This window comes from Miniopterus natalensis, chromosome 2 (genome assembly GCF_054644295.1).
Source record: "Miniopterus natalensis isolate mMinNat1 chromosome 2, mMinNat1.hap1, whole genome shotgun sequence".
In the NCBI taxonomy this organism is placed as follows: domain Eukaryota; kingdom Metazoa; phylum Chordata; class Mammalia; order Chiroptera; family Miniopteridae; genus Miniopterus; species Miniopterus natalensis.
The window spans coordinates 173,491,712-173,508,551 of NC_142082.1; the positions used below are offsets into that span (position 1 = coordinate 173,491,712).

Consider the following 16,840-nt stretch of genomic DNA (forward strand, 5'->3'; position numbering starts at 1 on the left):
GCAAATGTTTGTTGTTTGTAGGGATAAAAAGTGATGTGGTAAAATGAAAAGTAATGTGATAACATAGTCGTAATTTATAGCATTATCTGAGTGCAAATCATAATTTTTTTAACATTCTTTAGCCATTTTTAAAGTTTATTGTAAAATTCTCATATGTAATAATACTAAGTATTATATAACCCCTTTCCCCTTTTCATCTTGCGTAACAGAAGGTGTAAATTCATCTGTTGGAAGACCAACAATTGGAACAAGTTCTGGAAATGTTCATCTGGACAGAAGTAAAAATGAAAAAGTAGAAAGAAAATCAAGTAGTCAGACAGGAAATAAAAGCTCAAAAAGGAAACAGGTGGATCTGGATGATGAAAACACTCTCTGTGATAATGGAAATGAGCCACTCCGACATAAAAATGTTAAGATGCCTAAGACATCAAATGATTTGCAGAATAAATTGGATGGTAAACTAGCCGGAGTAACAAAAAGCAACAAGTGTACTGCCAAGGACAAATTGATTACTGGCCAGACAAAGTTAACTCAGTTTTTTAGACTATGAATTCATCTTTTATGTGCTTTAGGTTTATGTACGTACAAAACCATTCACCAGAGGCATTTACTTAGTTTTTAATAGATCAAGGTGTAAATTATGATGCTTTATTATTTTGGTCTGGAGTGTATGTAAGGTTAGTATGTTAAGCATTGTTTAAGAAATACTACTAAGTCATAATTTTGCAGAATATTCACAAGAGTTTAATGCACAAATAAAGCATATCATTTAGGTTGCTGATAGCTACTTTCTTTTAAAACAGACATTTAAAATAATATAAGTCACAGTAACATTAAGGGCTTTTCCCCCCACAGGCAATTAAATGATTTTGTTGTCTTCTGAAACGATGCTGTGGACCAACAGGTATCAGACTTGCCAACACGGCCGATAGACTCTTCCCAGCATACACCTGAGCACTGAAGGAAACAGAAAAAAGTTAAATCATTTAAAGGACTATTACTATCACACAGAATTTATTAGACATGAAAACAATGGATCTAGTATAACTGATTCCGAGTAAATCAAAATTATAATAGCTAATTAAATGCTTTTAAATTCCACATATTTGGCAGGGGTCACTTAATAGCAAGTACTATTGAACCATGGTCTTATTTAATCTTATTGTGATTGGATCCAAATTCAGTTAAACTCAGAGTTTCATTTCATGGCACTAAAATATAAGAATTGAACCTTAGAGGACTACTCACTGTCAAAATCTCTCCTTCCTATAGGAAATTTAGCTGAGTTTTCTTCATCCCCAATTTCTCTCTTTTCTTGTGTTGATTCAATATTCTGAACTCCATTCTCAGCTGGAAAAGCTACAGATCCTTTTAGCGCAAGAAAAGGTTTTATAGCCAGATTCAGTGGCAGACCATGATTCAAGAAAGTGTGTTTGGAGCCTGCATTCTGTAAAGAAAAGGTTGGTAGGTGTTTTAGCTGTCTTATTGGGAATGGTAATATAATACAACTGCATAATACTCTTACTGATTAATTCAAAGATGTACTATTTTGACTTTTTAAAAATATCTTAGATACAAGGTTTTTTGGAAAAAAACTTTTGGATAAGGGTTGTCCAGGATGAAAGGACAACCTGGTATATATGAAATTCCATCAGTTGTCCTACTGCATATTGTGACTATTTGCATATACTTCTGTTTATAAAACAAAAGTATCGACTTCACTTTCAAAGCACTCAAATAGCCATCAAAATAAAGGACAAGTCATATTGCCACTTACCTTTGAATTCTTGTTTTCCTCGTCACTCATGAAACCGCTTTCATCATTTTTATATTGTTCCAGGGAAGGAGCAACGGCTGATTTTTCTGCAGTATCTTCCTTTTGAAAGGCTTTCCCCAGCCTGAATGTGTTAAATACCATGTCATCTTCTAAATTTCTTATGGGCTTGGATGCTGAAAGTAAAATGCCTTGAGAAAGCAAAGAAAAAGTTAGTATTAATATGTAGGAGGAGAGACTCATTTTTGCCATTCTTAGTGAGCCGTTTGCATGGAGTCAAACAAGGATTTGTAAAATGGAGAAACTCTCCACCTGCTTCGTAAATGGTTCCTACCTTTATATATCTTCCAGCTTGAATAGAAAGCACTTCAAAGACCCACTTTCATCACTTTGAAATGATTCATCGGGTAGAGCTAACCTTTTGTATAGCTGCTAATACCTACATTGTTTGGGTTTTAGTGGCATGTTGTTTATTTTGAGTGTTAATTTTCTTGGAATCTGATTAAGATCCTTGGTAGAATGCTTTCTGTTAAACAGATTATAGTCTCTTAAAAATCGGTGGTTATTAAGGAAGACCACAGGACATCAAGCTCTCCATATTCTTGTTGTTGCCTCTGTATATTTTCTGATTAAGATATTAAAACCAAAGTTATTTCACTCACTGATGATAAGGATAAAAGTTTCATTTATTTTTAATCCTGATTAAATTGAAATAATCTTCAAAAAGGATTTTCTTTCATAAATCGTTGCTATAGTCTTTGGTGATTAAAGTACATAAAGATGCCTGTCAGTGTGAACAGTTATTCATGTTATACTTTAAAACTGACCTGTCAGGTGTGTTTTATCTCTGCATTTACAAAAGGATATTACTGATATTTATTGATGAATTTAGCAATTAATGAACAAGCAGTTCATGAAGAGGATATTTATGTGCTGCATAAATATTAATTTTGGATGATGAGTATATTGTATGATTTTTTAAAAATTTATGTTTATTGTTTAAAATATTACAGATGTCCCCTTTTCCCTCCTATTAATCCCCTCCACCCTGCATCCACCCCACCCAGGCCTTTCCCATACCAATGTCTGCATCGGTAGGTTATGCATATAAGCATATAAGTTCTTTGATTAATCTCTCCCCACCCACTCCCCCACCCCCACCTTCCCTCGAGATCCCTCAGTCTGTTCCATGCTTCTATGTCTCTGGATCTATTTTGTTCATCAGTTTATTTTGTTCATTATATTCCATATATGAGTGAGATCATGTGGTACTTGTCTTTCTCTGGCTATTGTATGATTTTTAATTAAACATTTCAGAGTTAATTTCTAATTTTGCCGACAACAAGTAAAAGAATACATTCCTGTATATGTGCAAGAGTTTTTCTAGGATATAGTTCTAGATATTAAATTGCCAGGTCATGGAGCATGTCCACGGTCAGCTTTACTGGTGCCAAAATGATCATAGAAGAGCAGCAACCAATTTAAGCTTCCACCAGCAGGCGATGAGAGTTCCTATTGTTCCACGTCCCAGCCCGCACTCGGTTACGTTACTCTCCTCTTAATTTGTATTTCCCTAATTACCAAAAACATTGAGTGTCTTATATGTTTATGACCCATTTCTCTTTTCTCTTATGTAAAATGCATTTTGAAAAAATACTTGTCCGTCCATTTTCTGTTGGGTAGTTTGTCTTTTTCTTATTGGTACATGGGAGTTCTTTATACATATATCCTGGATATTAATTCCTTGTTAGTTATATGTACCCTGAGATGGTTAACGTATTTCTATATATTCTAAAAGTTAAAATGTTTTTACTTTCATATTTAAATTCTTAGTTTATCTGAAACTTTGTGTAGGACACAGGATATAAATTTTACTTTTTCTGAAAGTCCTTATACACTTCTTGAATAATTCATCACATTCCTGCTAATCTGCAGTGCCATCTCGGCAGTGTATCAGGTTTCTATACATGTATGGGTCTCTTTCTGAACTCTTAATTCCACTGCCAAATCTACAGTCTTAATAATTATAATTTTAAAATAATTTTTGACATCTAGTAGGACAAGTTTCTCAGCCCTCTACTCACTGCATCAGTTTTTCTTCTACAGCAGTTCCTTGGCTCTTATCCATTTCTTTTCCTTATAAATCTTATTATCAGCTTTTTAAGTTCTGAGAAAAACCTTGATGGGATTATGGGGAGAATTCCATTGGTCCTATAGATTGATTTCAGAGGGGAGTTGACACCCTTAAGATAATTTTCTTATCCATTGACATGGTACTTTTCCATATTTATTTAGATCTTCATTAATCTTTCAGTAAAATTTTCTTGTTTTCTCCATAAAGGTTGTATTATATATCTTTTGTTGAAAGAATTATAATTCTTTATAATTTAATTATAATTAGACTTTATTTTTAGCTATTATAAGTGGTATCTTTAAAAAGTTTACCTTTTCTAACATTATTGCTGGTCTGTACTTGTGAAATTGGCTTTTGTGTAGTGCTGTTACATAAAAACTTTCTAAGCTCAATTTCAAATAGTTTGTAAATGTATTCTTTGGAGTTTTCCCTGAAGACAATTGATATAATTAATAAAGTAATGGGATTTTATTTCCTCCTTGCTAGTCTTTCTGTATATTTGTGTATGTGTTTATCTGTGTGTCTGCCCCCGTGTACACATACAGACTGACCAAAACCTCCAGTAAGTGTTGGAAATGGAGATAACAGCTCTTCAGATTTACTGATTTTACAGAGAATGCTTTTAATGTTTCACCATTGCTCATGATGTTGGCTCTAAGGTTTTTTACAGACACTCTTTATAACTTATAGGATGTTCTCTTCTATTTCTGACTTATTAGTTTTTCTCATGAATTGTTGAGTGTTATTGAATACCTTTTCTACATCTATTGACATGATCATACCATCTTTCTCCTTTATTCTTTAATTTAGTAGATGAAATAAACAGATTTTTCTCATGTTAAACCAAGCGTGTGGTTTATGACACAAACCTTTTTAAAAAAGTCAACTGGATTCAATTTGGTAGTATGTGATTTAGTACATTTTGTATTTATTATCATGAGTGAGATTGATCTGTAATTTCCCTTTCTTATATTGCCTTTGTCTGGCTTGGCATTAAGGTTGTACTAGCCTCATAAAATGAACTGGGGAGCGAGGTTTATTCCTTCCTATCCTGTAAAACTACTTGGGCTTGGTGTTTTCTTGGTGAGATTTTTTTTTTTTAATGGTTGATTCACTTTCTTTAGTAGCTATAGAAATGTTCAACTGCTGGATTTTGTTTTTTATTTTAGTTTGTCTTAAGAATTTAAATTATTGTATAATTTGTCCATTTCACTTCAGATTTGCCAGTATAAAGTTATTAATAATATTGTCTTCTAAATATTTTAAGCCTTACTCCATCTGTAGTTGTATTTCATTCTAATTATACTTATTTGTGACCTCTCCATCCCTGTCTCTCGCCTCTACCTCTCTTTTGGTCAGGCTTGCCTTGTGGTTTATCAGCTTTGTTAGCCTTTTCAAACTAACTTTTGGCTTTGTTGTTCTTCATTATGTAATGTTTTTATTTCACTAATTTTTGCTTTTTATTATTTCTCTTTTGAGGTTCATTTTGCTATTTTTCTAATGAAGATTGGAGAGATAACTCATTAATATTTAGACTTTGAAAAATATTTGCATTTAAGGCTATACGTTTCTTTTTATGTATCATTTTTGCTAGGTCGCACAATTTTGATAGGTAGAATAGTCAATGTTTAGTTCTAAGTTTTATAATTTTTGTTGTTTTTGATATTAAATATCTAAGTAATATTAATTACTTAGATATTTTTAACATTCCTAATACATGGGAATTGAAATTTTATGGGAGAGGGTACTGAGTTCCAACTAAATTGGGTTGTTGTTAGAAATCTTAGTCTGTAGAGTATTTGAAATCTGTATTAGGTTGAAAATGTGTAATTGATGATTTTCAGTTTTTGATATACAATAGAAATAGCAATTTCTTATGGTTCATCATTTAGAAGCTTGCCTTGTGGCCTATATCTTAGCTTTGCATAAAAAGTTCTATTTATTGCCCTGGCTGGTTTTGCTCAGTGGTTAGAGCGTCAGCCCATGCACTGAAAGACAGGTTTGATTCCCAGTCAAGGGCACGTACCTGGGTTGCAGGTTCAATCCCCGCCCTGGTTGGGGCTCGTGTGGGAGGCAACCAATACATGTGTCTCTTTCACATTGTTGTTTCTCTTTCTCTCTCCCCCCTCCCTTCCACTTTCTCTAAAAATCAATGGAAAAAATGTCCTTAGTGAGGATTTAAAAAACAAAGTATTTATTTTTTAAAAGAATATGTATCCACTATTGTTGAAAGCAGGGTTCTATATATATCCATAAGATAAAGCATGCTAATACGTTGTTCAAATCTTGTGTCTTATTGATTTATTGTCTCGTGAACTAACAATTACTGAGAAAGATATTTGCAAATCTTTCAGTGTGATCATGGCTTAGAATTTAATTCTTTTTTAAATTTACAATTTTTGCTTTATTTATTTTGAGCTTATGTTTTTAGGATATTCATATTGGAAATTATTTAAGCTTCCTCATAAACCAAATCATGTGTCACAACCCTCTTTCACTTTAATAATGTGTCTATTACTATCGCTTTTTCTATATCTTTTTGTTTTAGATATGCCTATTATAAATATTATATAGTTGAATTTGGAATTTTTAGTCTGACAGTCTTTATCTTTTACTTGAAGAGTTTAGTCCATTTATATTTATTGTGTTTACTGAATTACTAAGATTCGGTACTACTATCTTATTTTGTGGAACATATTTGTTTTAATATGTTTTTTCCTCCCTTTCTTGCCTTCTGGTTTACGTTTAATCTGTTTTTTCATTCTTCTAGAGGATACCTTAAACATTTTAATATCATCTTCAGTTATTTACATTTAAAGTTAATAAGTATTTTTGCCCTCCTCTCAAATAATGTAAAGATCTTAGAATCTTTAATTCCAGTCACCACGATTTCTAATTTATATGCTATTATTTTCCAAGATTTAAGTTCTACCTTGATTTTTAAATATAACTATTTTGTTTTATAGTTACCTTTTTCCAGATTTACCTACAAATTTAATATTTTTCCCCACCATTCTTTTTTACATCTGAGATCTTTCTTTACAGCCATTTATCTTGTTTCTGAAGTGTACTAAGTTAGATACTAGTTATTGTTCCTTTGAACATTGCCAATTCCCTATTCTATTGCTCCTTCTGGAATTCCCAGTAGATATCTATTGGGCCTGCCAGCTCACTCTGTTCTCCATATCTTATAACCTCTCTTTTCTATTTTGTTTTTTTCCTCTCTGTGTGCTGCATTTTAAATAATTTTTTCAGAATTATGTTCCAGTTCATTAATGCACTTTCACTTGTATCTAATCTTTTGTTTAATCTATGTATTGAGCTTTTAATTTAATTTCTTATATTTTTTATTTTTAAAAGTTCTTTTTAGTTCCTTTTCAGATCTGCCTGGTCAATTAAAATTTTCTATTTTTTTAGTAAATACATTTTAAATCCCTTCTCTTGTTGTTTTAAATCTGTAAAACATTTATTTATTTTTAAACATTTATTTTGTATTTGTATCTAATTATTCCGGTATCTGCTGACTGCTTATCTGATTCTGCAGTTTGTTATTTCTGTTGATGTTTGTTTTTTTTTTAAATATATTTTTCTTGATTTCAAAGGGAGGAAGGGAGAGAGAGAGATGGAAACATTAATGATGAGTCATTGATAGGCTGCCTCCTGCATGGCCCCCATCAGGGATCGAGCCTGCAACCGCAACCCAAGCATGTGCCCTGACCGGGAATCAAAGCTTGATCTCCTGGGATCATAGGCTGATGCTCAACCGCTGAGCCATGTCGGCTGGTCTGTTTCTGTTGATCTTAACTCATGATATCTTTATCATCTGTTCAGTGGATTTTTGTTTTGTGTATATATTTAGTAAACTGTATCTAAAGGAATTCTTGAAAGTCCTGTGTTTGCTTCTGCCAAGCACCTGGAGCACGACCACTCCAGGGCCACTTCTAAACTAATTTTAGTGCTTGAGGCTTTTCAGGCCACAGTCAGTGCCAACACCAACCCGAGTGTGCCTTTGTCATTAGGAATTCTCAGGCCAATATATATCTCTTTCTCCCCACTCTCCTTCTTCCCAGAGCCATTCCAACACAGACGCGAAGCTTCCTTCAACTAGCTGGGGTTTTCCTAGTTCACTTCCTTATGCAGACTCCCAGCTTCATGCGAGAGTTTCTGATCTGATTTCTCATTTTACATGGGTCCTAAGCTTTACCTTTTGTCCCAGCACATGTGGGTTATTAAAACCAGGCACCAGATTACCGGGAATTCATAGAATCAGAGCACTTGCTGGTTCTGCCCCTTGTTAACCCCTGTGAAATATCCTTTCTCTTTTCTGGCCTCCTATGGTTTTCTTTATTTTACCACCACTTCAGCCATACTCACTATCAAAGATGTTCTCACCTAGCATTTTAAAGTATTTTTTACTGAGAGTTCTCTGCACAGTTAGCCAGCCATCTTGCTGAAAACGGGTGTCTCAATTCATTCTCTCTCTAAGGGAATTTGAATCCATTTGCACAAAATGTATCTGTATTGTGTATTAAATTATTTCCTTTAAAACTCAGATTATAGGGCTATATTTTAAGTTCCAAAATGGTAGTTTAATATTCTGAAAGAATTTTTCATAGATGAGTCTATTTAGGTATTGATTCTCTTGGGGACTATTTAAATCTTACAAGGCATATGTTTTCTGAGGATGTACTTGTAAGACTTTGAAATTCTCTGACTTCTTTGTTCTTAAGACTTTTTAAAAATCTTTTTAGTTGTGCCCTGGTTTGTTTCCCAGGGTTTGAACTCGTTTCGGAGGTGGCCTTTTAATCTACTGAAGTCCTTGTCAGTGGAGGCTTTTTCCCTTAGCTGCTGTTCTGACAGTATAATAAATATCAATAATTGTGTATTTTGTTTTAAATTTCTACTGGATGAATTGGTTTGGCTGATCTTCACCCAAAATTTGGACCAAATCCAAATCATTTTGACGGTTTAGAAAAGTTGGTTAATATTTTATTTTGCTTAAACTTTCATAGACTCTGAACATTATGAGGTTTTCCCATAATCATTTAATTATGGAGATAGTTTCCAGCTTTTCTTAATGATAACTTTTTTTTTTAAATGTTGGTTACTCTGATGTGCAATGGAGCATAGATTTCTTTTTCATTGATGCTGAAAATTGTGTCCCCAGTGGTAGAAAGGAACTTTGAAGAAGAAAAGCTGTTGCCAGATGGGCTTGAGTGGTTCAGAAAACCTTGGAAAGGCACAAGGTTTATATGAAGTGTGATCTTCATTTTCTGAAGACCTACTGCTAACACCATGTATTTATAAATAAGTTAATTGAAATCTTTCTTTCAATTAACTTATCTTTGCCATGTGATACCAGTAAATTTATGCAAATCAAATACAATTGGTCATTGTTTTACTGTGAACCCTGAATTTTAAATGGCTAATTTTGAGTCTAAAGACCAAGATTGCTCACTTATACTATCAAAAGATACAAGAAAATTTAGAATGCCTTCCCACCTTTATACAGTGAATAACCCATATACTTCTATCTTTCATACTGAGTGGTTTCTGTGTTTTTCTTTACCATTCTATGAACATATCACAATTGGTTTATCCGTCCTATCAGTGGACTCCTGAGTTGTATCCAGTTTTTTTGCTGTTATGAACATTCTTATGCAAATATTTTTGTGGATCTGTGTTTTGATTTCTCTTGGGTAAAAACCTAGGGATCAAATTGTTGGGTCATAGGGTAGATCTATCTTTAATTTTATAAGAAACTGGGAGATTGTTCGAGGTGACTCTGCCATTTTGCACTTCAACCAAGAAGGTGTTAGAGCCCCAGTCGGTTGTTCCACATCCTTCTGGCCAACATTTGGTGTCAAGTCTTCTTAATTCTGGTAGACGAGTAGTGACATCTCCTTGTGGTTTTCATTTGCATACCCATGGTAACTAATTATGCTGAATGCTTTTTCACGTGCTTATTAGCTCTTCATGTATCTTCTTTCGTGAAGTGCCCGTTGAATTCTTTTGCTCTTTTGGGGGGAGGGTTGTTTCTTCTTCTTCTTAAGTTGTAAGAGTGCTTTATATATCCTGAATACCAGTTCTTTGCCGTGTGTGTGCGTGTGTGTGTGGTGTCATGTTTTAGTCTCTCCTGACTATTTTGTTACTTGGCATTTTAATCAACAGAAGTTTTTAATTTTGGTGAAGCCTAATTGATCAATTCTTTCCTTTTTCATTTATTACTTTCTCTGTCCTAAGAAACCTTCGCTTACCTCTAAGACGTGAAAAAATTTCCGTACACTTCCTCTAAAAGCTTTACAGTTTCGGCTTTTACATTTAGATCTGTGATCCACTTCCAATTAGTTTTCAGGTGTGGTGCGAGTGTGAGGTGGGGGTTAAGGTGTTTTTTTTTTATATGGATATCCAGCTGTTTAGGCACTTGTGGAAAAGATTTCCTTCCCTCAGTATTGCTTTGGTGTCTTTGTCAAAAATTAAGTGACCTACTTTTGGGCCTTCTGATTTGTTCACTGATCTAATTGTTGATTCTTAGCTCGGCACTACATTGTCTTGATTACTATAGTTTTATATAATAGTATTGAAGTCAAGAGTGTAAAAGGCTCACCTTAGTTCATTTTCGAGACTGCTTTGGATATCCCATCAACAAATTTCACGTTTGAAATCCTAGAGTATATTTTCTTATCACACTAGAATTAAACTAGAAATTAATAACAAAAATAGGCAAGACTACAGATGTTTAGATACTGAGCAACACACATTTGAATAATGTGTGGTTGAAGAAAGCAATCACAATAGAAATTAGAAGATGTTTTGAAGTGAAGATAAAGAATGAAATAATGTGGGATTCAGTTATGGTGTCATAGGGAATTATAGCTCTAAAATGCACATTTTAGAAAATAAAAAGAATGAAAAGTCAATGATCTTGCTTACCTCTTAAGGAATTAGAAGCTTCCTTAGAAGGGGCAGTGTTCAGCATGTGTGTGTGTGTGTGTGTGTGTGTGTGTGTGTGTGTTTTGTGGGGGGAGGGTGTAGGTAGATGGCAGGGTAGGATAGCTTTTGGTGGGCATTTAGACCAATCAGAATTCAGCGGTGCAATTAGGAGGTTACACTTCTGAGATAATTTGAATCTGGTTGATGAGTTGACTCCAGCTTTGTGGGAAGAATCAGTTTGTGTGTGTCTTAAATTTGAGGGCTCAGAGGAGATTCCAGGCTTCCAGTACCCAGGCCTGTGGGGAATGCTTAGAGATTCCTCATGGATATGGGGCCCATCTGAGACTTGTGGAAGCCGTAAAGCTCTCCAGTTTTGCTCCAAGAATGGGGATGGGTAGGGTATCTTCTCACCATGCTCAGTGCAGTGGGTTTGTGGGATGGTGGGTGGAAGGTGTGGGGAGAGTTGGTGATGCTCTACTGGAATTACTCCAGTGAGTATGAGACCAGGTGAGTAGGAACATTGTTTTCCTCAAGATTTCTTCCACTGTTGCAGTGGTTCATTGATTTAAATATTTATATTGCTACAACGTGTATTTGAATTATGGGCCTGCCTTGCATGTGGTTTCCCCTTTTTAATTAGTTGCATAAAGACTTGAATTCATCTCTGCCTGTGTACACTAGTGGACTGGCTTTTTCCCTGTCTCATTACTGGATGACATACTGCTATTAGTGTTATGCAAGCAGAATTCATAAGATTGTTTCAAGAGCCAAATGAAGGGACAGTTCTAGTGAATCACCAATTTTTAGAGGTTAGACTAATATCCTGAAAATCACCTTAAAATCTTATTGCCACAAATCAAGATATAAGTAACACCAAAGAGTTACATGAACATGTTTGAGATGATGTTTATGGCTAAATTTTGCAGTTGCCTTGCAAAGATGATTCTTGAATTTTGTTTTGATTCTTGGCAATTTTGGAGTCATCTGATAGCATGCTTCTCAAATAACAATCTGATGATAGTTTTCAACATTGGGTTACCAAAAAATGGTTATATTTTATACATTGATTCATAATTTAGGTTTCTTCACCATTGTGGTAAAGACTGCATCGAGTCTTCGTTGTTGCACATTTTAGGAATCTTATGTTTGTACTCTCATGGCTGTTTTCAGCTCTCAGACATTCCTAATTATCACATCGAGAATGCTAGACTCAAGACATTTGGAAATGCAGTGGTTTTTACCATGTAGGAAGAAACATGAGATTCATTCGTTTGGCTTCATTTTCTTCTGTTTGTGACAGCAACTGGGTCAGATGGGAGCCTCTTGCTATTGGTACACATGCCAGTTTTTTTGTTTTTCTTTCTCTGTATGTACAGTGCTCCTGTCATAACTTTGTTCATGTTCCTCACCACTCTTAAAATTCCCTCATCCTGTCCCTGTACCCATCTCAGTCTAAAATGTCATTCAAGCCCCTTCTCTGTGCAGCTTCCCCTGAGTAATACCCAATCCCTTTTTTCTAAATGACAGCATCTGTAATATAGTATTATTCTATTTATAAAGTAATTTTTGCTTATACTTGTTGGTTAATCAAGGTCCTCTGTAATTACGGAGCCTTGTTGGCTTCTCTTGTTCACTGTTCCCCATATCCATGCCCTCCAGGTAAGCAGAGGCTTGAACCAGTCTTGCACATTGGAGATTCCCTGTTGAGCTTCTGCTGTCACCACGAAAACATTCCCCTGCCAGCTTCTGGAGAGAGTGCCATGTGGAGCAGAGCCACCATTGCCACAACTGAGGCCATCTTTGGTCAGCAGACTTCCATTCAAACACCAGACGTTAGAGTAAGTGCAGTGGAGGTCAGCAGAGCTGCCTACTGGACTCCCCGCTGACTCTGTGTGTGTGTGTGTGTGTGTGTGTGTGTTACGCAGCATTACTGTAGCGGTAGATAACTAATACAAATATGCTACATGCTCGTACCTCCCTCTTTCTTCACACTTCAGCCTTTTGATCTCTGCGATGTGCTGAGGTTATTTCTGGCTCCAGACCTTTGCCCTGTCCCTCTGGCGGGAGCATCTTCCTCTTATACTTGTACAGGTGTTTGCCTCCCATCGTCATGAGGGTCAGCTCAAAGGTCATGATTTCTGACAGGGCTTTTGTGATCCCACTGCCTAAAGAGCCCCCTCCCCAGTCATCCCCGATTCCATCTCACTCTTAATGTTCTTCGCTGTGCTTTTTCTAAAATTCTCTTATTTGCACACATTTATTGTCCATCTTCCCCAGTGTCCATGAGGGTAGAGACTTTGTTTACCTTTTTATCTCCAGCATCAAGAACAGAGTCTGGCACATAGTAGACTTTCAAGAAATAAGAGATAAATTTATGGATGATTTTTTGTTAATCAAGAGGACAGCACAAGGTATGATAGGTTCCAGAATATGGTATAGAGCATTGTATTCATTTCCTGGGGCTGCTGGAACAAATTACTATAAACTTGGTGTCTGGAAACAACAGAAATGTGTTTCTTACCCTTCTGGAGGCCAGAAGCCTGAAATCCAGCTGTAGACAGGGCCACCCGTCCTCCAGAGTCCCAGGGGTAGTTCTTCCTGGCCTCTTCAGCTTCTGGTGGCTGTTAGCATTGTGGCTGCATCTCTCTCTCTGCTTTGTCTTCACACAGTCTTCCCTGTGTCTGTCCTCTTTGTGTGTCCCTAATATCTCTCTGCCCCACCAGGATAATCTAGAATAACCTCTATCTCAAGATCTTTAATTTAGTAAGATATCACTCACAGGTTATAGGGATTTGACAGGGATACTCTGGGGGGCTATATTTTTTTGCCTACCACCAGGGTAGGTATGATCAACTCCAGCACATGGGAAGTAGAATAGCATCATAGTTTAGCAGCCTGAGCTGTGGAGCCAGTGTCTGGGTTTGAATTGCTGTTTTGCCTCAGTGTATGCACTTAACTCTCTGTTTCTTTCCTCTCCTGCAAAATGTAGATAACAATAGCAGTTACTTCAAAAGGTTGTTGTAAGAAGGGATATGTAAGCCCTCAGTAGTTGCTAGGACACAGTAAGTGTCCAATAAATATCACTACTGAGCATCCCTATGTGCCAGGCTTCATCCTGAGCGCATTTCCTGCCTTAGCTGATTTCATCGTCACAGTAGCCTTATGACAGAGACTAAGCCCCTTGTTCAAGGCCATGCATCTAACAAGAGGTGGAGGTGAGATTCAAGCCCATTCGTCTCGGGAGGCTGTGCTCTTAACCACTTCCCATACAGCCTCTCTGTGTTGCTGCTATTGTTGTTTTAAAATAATTGCTGTTGGCATTTCTGTTGGCATTTCCTAAAAAAGCAGAGGTTTCTGGGGAACATGTGGACCACACAGTAGAAACCATGAATCTTTATATCTGATTTAACTGGACTTCCTTTTGATAACAGTTTATTAGTCAAGACCTTGGTGTGAAACCCTTTTACTGGGATAGACTGTGGAGATACCGCCCTTCCCTCAGGGATTTCGGTATGTGGAATCAGTTGGCCAGCCCCTTCTTGTTTCTCACCTTGCTCATTGCAGAATATACTTGACCTATGTCCATTGGAAGCGCCTGCTTATCGATTGTTGTTCTGGCAGGTATCCATGGGATCAGCTTTTAACAAGTTGTATTTATTACATAATTAAATAACTGAATTAAAAAAAAAAAAAGTCCTTTGTAAAATTGCAAAGTACTTGCTTCTAGGCTTCTAGTTGCTAGAATGGAAGCTAATTGAGAGCAGGGGACTTCATCTGTTTTGTTCCTAAATCCACCCCCCCACACACACACTCCCCCAACCCCAGCTGTCCCCTTTCAATATAGCATCCAGAGTAGACCTTTGAAAAGGAAAGTCAGATCATTTTGCTTGATTAAAAACTTTCCAAAGATTTCCTGTTATTCTTAGAATCCCACTAAAGGTCCTTATTTGGAGTGGTTTCTAAGGCTGTCCTTGACTTTCTGATCTTCTCTGCACTCCTAAACTTGCTCTCTCAGCTCCAGGCATGTTGGCTTATTGGCTTGAACTTGCTGTTCCTTGAACTTGCTGTTTCCTTACCTGAAACTCTCTTTCCTCAGGTACCTGCCGGCTTGCCCTTTAGCTCCAAGTCTTGTCTCAAACGTCATCTTTGCAGTAAGGTCTTCCCTAGCCAGCCTTAGCCTGTACACCCTGCCCCTCTTCCCTGCTTTCTTTTTTCTCCATAGAACTTAGGACCACCTGACGTGCTATCTATTTTACTTATTTCTTTGTTGATCGATTGTCTATCAAGATGTAGACTCCACAAGGACAGGGATCTTATCAGTCTGTTCACTGCTGTGTATATAGTGTTTGGCACACAGTAAGCACTTAATAAATGCATGTGGAACAGCTGGATGAATGTTCTGCAATATGACAGTCCAGTTAGCCACCCAGCACTGCCCGGGCTGGGATAGGGTCTGCTATCTAACACTGAGAAGGACATATTATTTCTGTGCATTTATTTGTATTCTAAACTTGGTTTTATCATCTTAACTTTTAGTATTGAGTCCTTGAAATGCTGTTAGCTCTCTATTTAGTTAAAGATGTCTAAACTCTCTTCTACTTTTTGTTCTTTCCCAACTACAACTCGGTAAAGTGGAATCCCCAGGCAAATGACCTATTAACCATCTTTCTTGGATTTCTTTTAGTTGTGTATATTTTTTCAGGCAGTGGAAGTTGGGGAAAGGAACACTCTAATGGAAAATCTTCAGTTAGGATTCCCCATTCCCTACTTCAAACTCCAAGAAATTCTTAACTGAAATTTTAATAAAAACCAAATGAGGCTACGTAGCATAAGATGAGGATCGGGTAATAGAGTGTAGTTGTACTGGCTGCAATTTAAGCGCTCAGTTGCCACGTATAGCTAGAGGCTATCTTATCGGACAGTGCAGTTTCAGAACATCATCACTGAGAAAACTTCTACTGGGTAGCATTGCCCTAGACAGTGGGAACTGTGAAGATTCATCTAGATATTAAGATATAATTATTTTATGTTTGTCACCTCAGTGGGGAAATGTAAGTATTGTGTCTTCTAACTCTCTTGTATCTTTCTTTATTCAATGAATGGTCATCATGCATCTAATAATATATGCCAGGTGCTGTGCTAGGCACTGGGATTCAGTAATGCACAAGGTAGCCTCAGGCCCTTCTATATGAGGCTTATATTCTAGTGGGAGAGATAGTCATTAATTAGACAATAGTACCAATAACTATAATCTGCATAGAGTTGGGTTTGAGGTAGCTGTTTAAATGACTGTTGATTAACGAGTGTGCACTGTCTCACCAGCTCCTTAGATCCTGACAAATCGGAGGCACAAATAGCTACATAGTAATTTATAGTTCAGGTCTATAGACAACATCACAAGTTTCATTGCAGTCAATACATTTAGCAATATTCAGGCTGTTTTCTGTATTTTTCTTATTTCTGATATGGAGCCAAGCTTATGTCAGTTGCCCTGTGGTTTAAAGCCACAGTTATTCTGGGAGTACACAGTTGCCGTTATTGAACAGTAGCTGATCCAAAAGAATTCCAGCCAAGGTCTTGCCAGTGATGGAAAGAAAAGATGTGTCCTGGCAGTTGCCAAAAAGTATATTTTTTCTTGTTGATGGCAATCATTGTGTTTCTGAGGCTCTTCATATGTTGTGACATGTGCATATAAGAATCTTCCCCAGAAAGCCGAGGTTGTGCTAATTCATTCAAACATACTTACCTCTGTATAATTTGCAGTTACATAGTTGCCTACCCAATAAATGTTTTTGATGCTGCCGCTGCTGATATTGCTTATGACATTCCATAGAAAGTTCTAGAAGATTAGCCATGAAGATTGGCACTTAACCATCACTTAGTACTTTAATTTCATTTTCCCCTCCAAATCATCAAGTCTTGCTAATGCTGTTAAGTCCTAGCAACTTTTTATTTTTTTTAATATGTAAGGAGGTATGAAGTATAATTTCAACCTCTGG

General features: G+C 36.4%; 2 protein-coding genes across 4 annotated transcripts in view; one reads left to right on the top strand and one right to left on the bottom strand.

Annotated features, from left to right (window-relative positions):
* The window catches only part of PARPBP (PARP1 binding protein), a 40,721-nt gene extending 37,617 nt beyond the window's left edge, over positions 1 to 3,104 (top strand). For 2 of the 3 annotated variants that reach the window (XM_016223220.2, XM_016223221.2), the window contains one exon: positions 210 to 3,104. In XM_016223220.2, the coding sequence (XP_016078706.2) occupies positions 210 to 550 (341 nt within the window). In that variant the 3' untranslated portion in view covers positions 551 to 3,104. The remainder of the gene's footprint in view (positions 1 to 209) is intronic. The other variant, XR_001603993.2, reaches the window with a different exon arrangement.
* On the bottom strand, positions 1,241 to 2,102 carry PMCH (pro-melanin concentrating hormone). Its single transcript, XM_016223222.2, has 2 exons — positions 1,778 to 2,102; positions 1,241 to 1,447 (listed from the first exon to the last, which is right to left on the bottom strand). Exons 1-2 carry the CDS (start codon positions 2,024 to 2,026, stop codon positions 1,241 to 1,243), a joined length of 456 nt encoding a protein of 151 aa, XP_016078708.1. The 5' UTR covers positions 2,027 to 2,102.
* Positions 3,105 to 16,840: the final 13,736 nt, after the last annotated feature.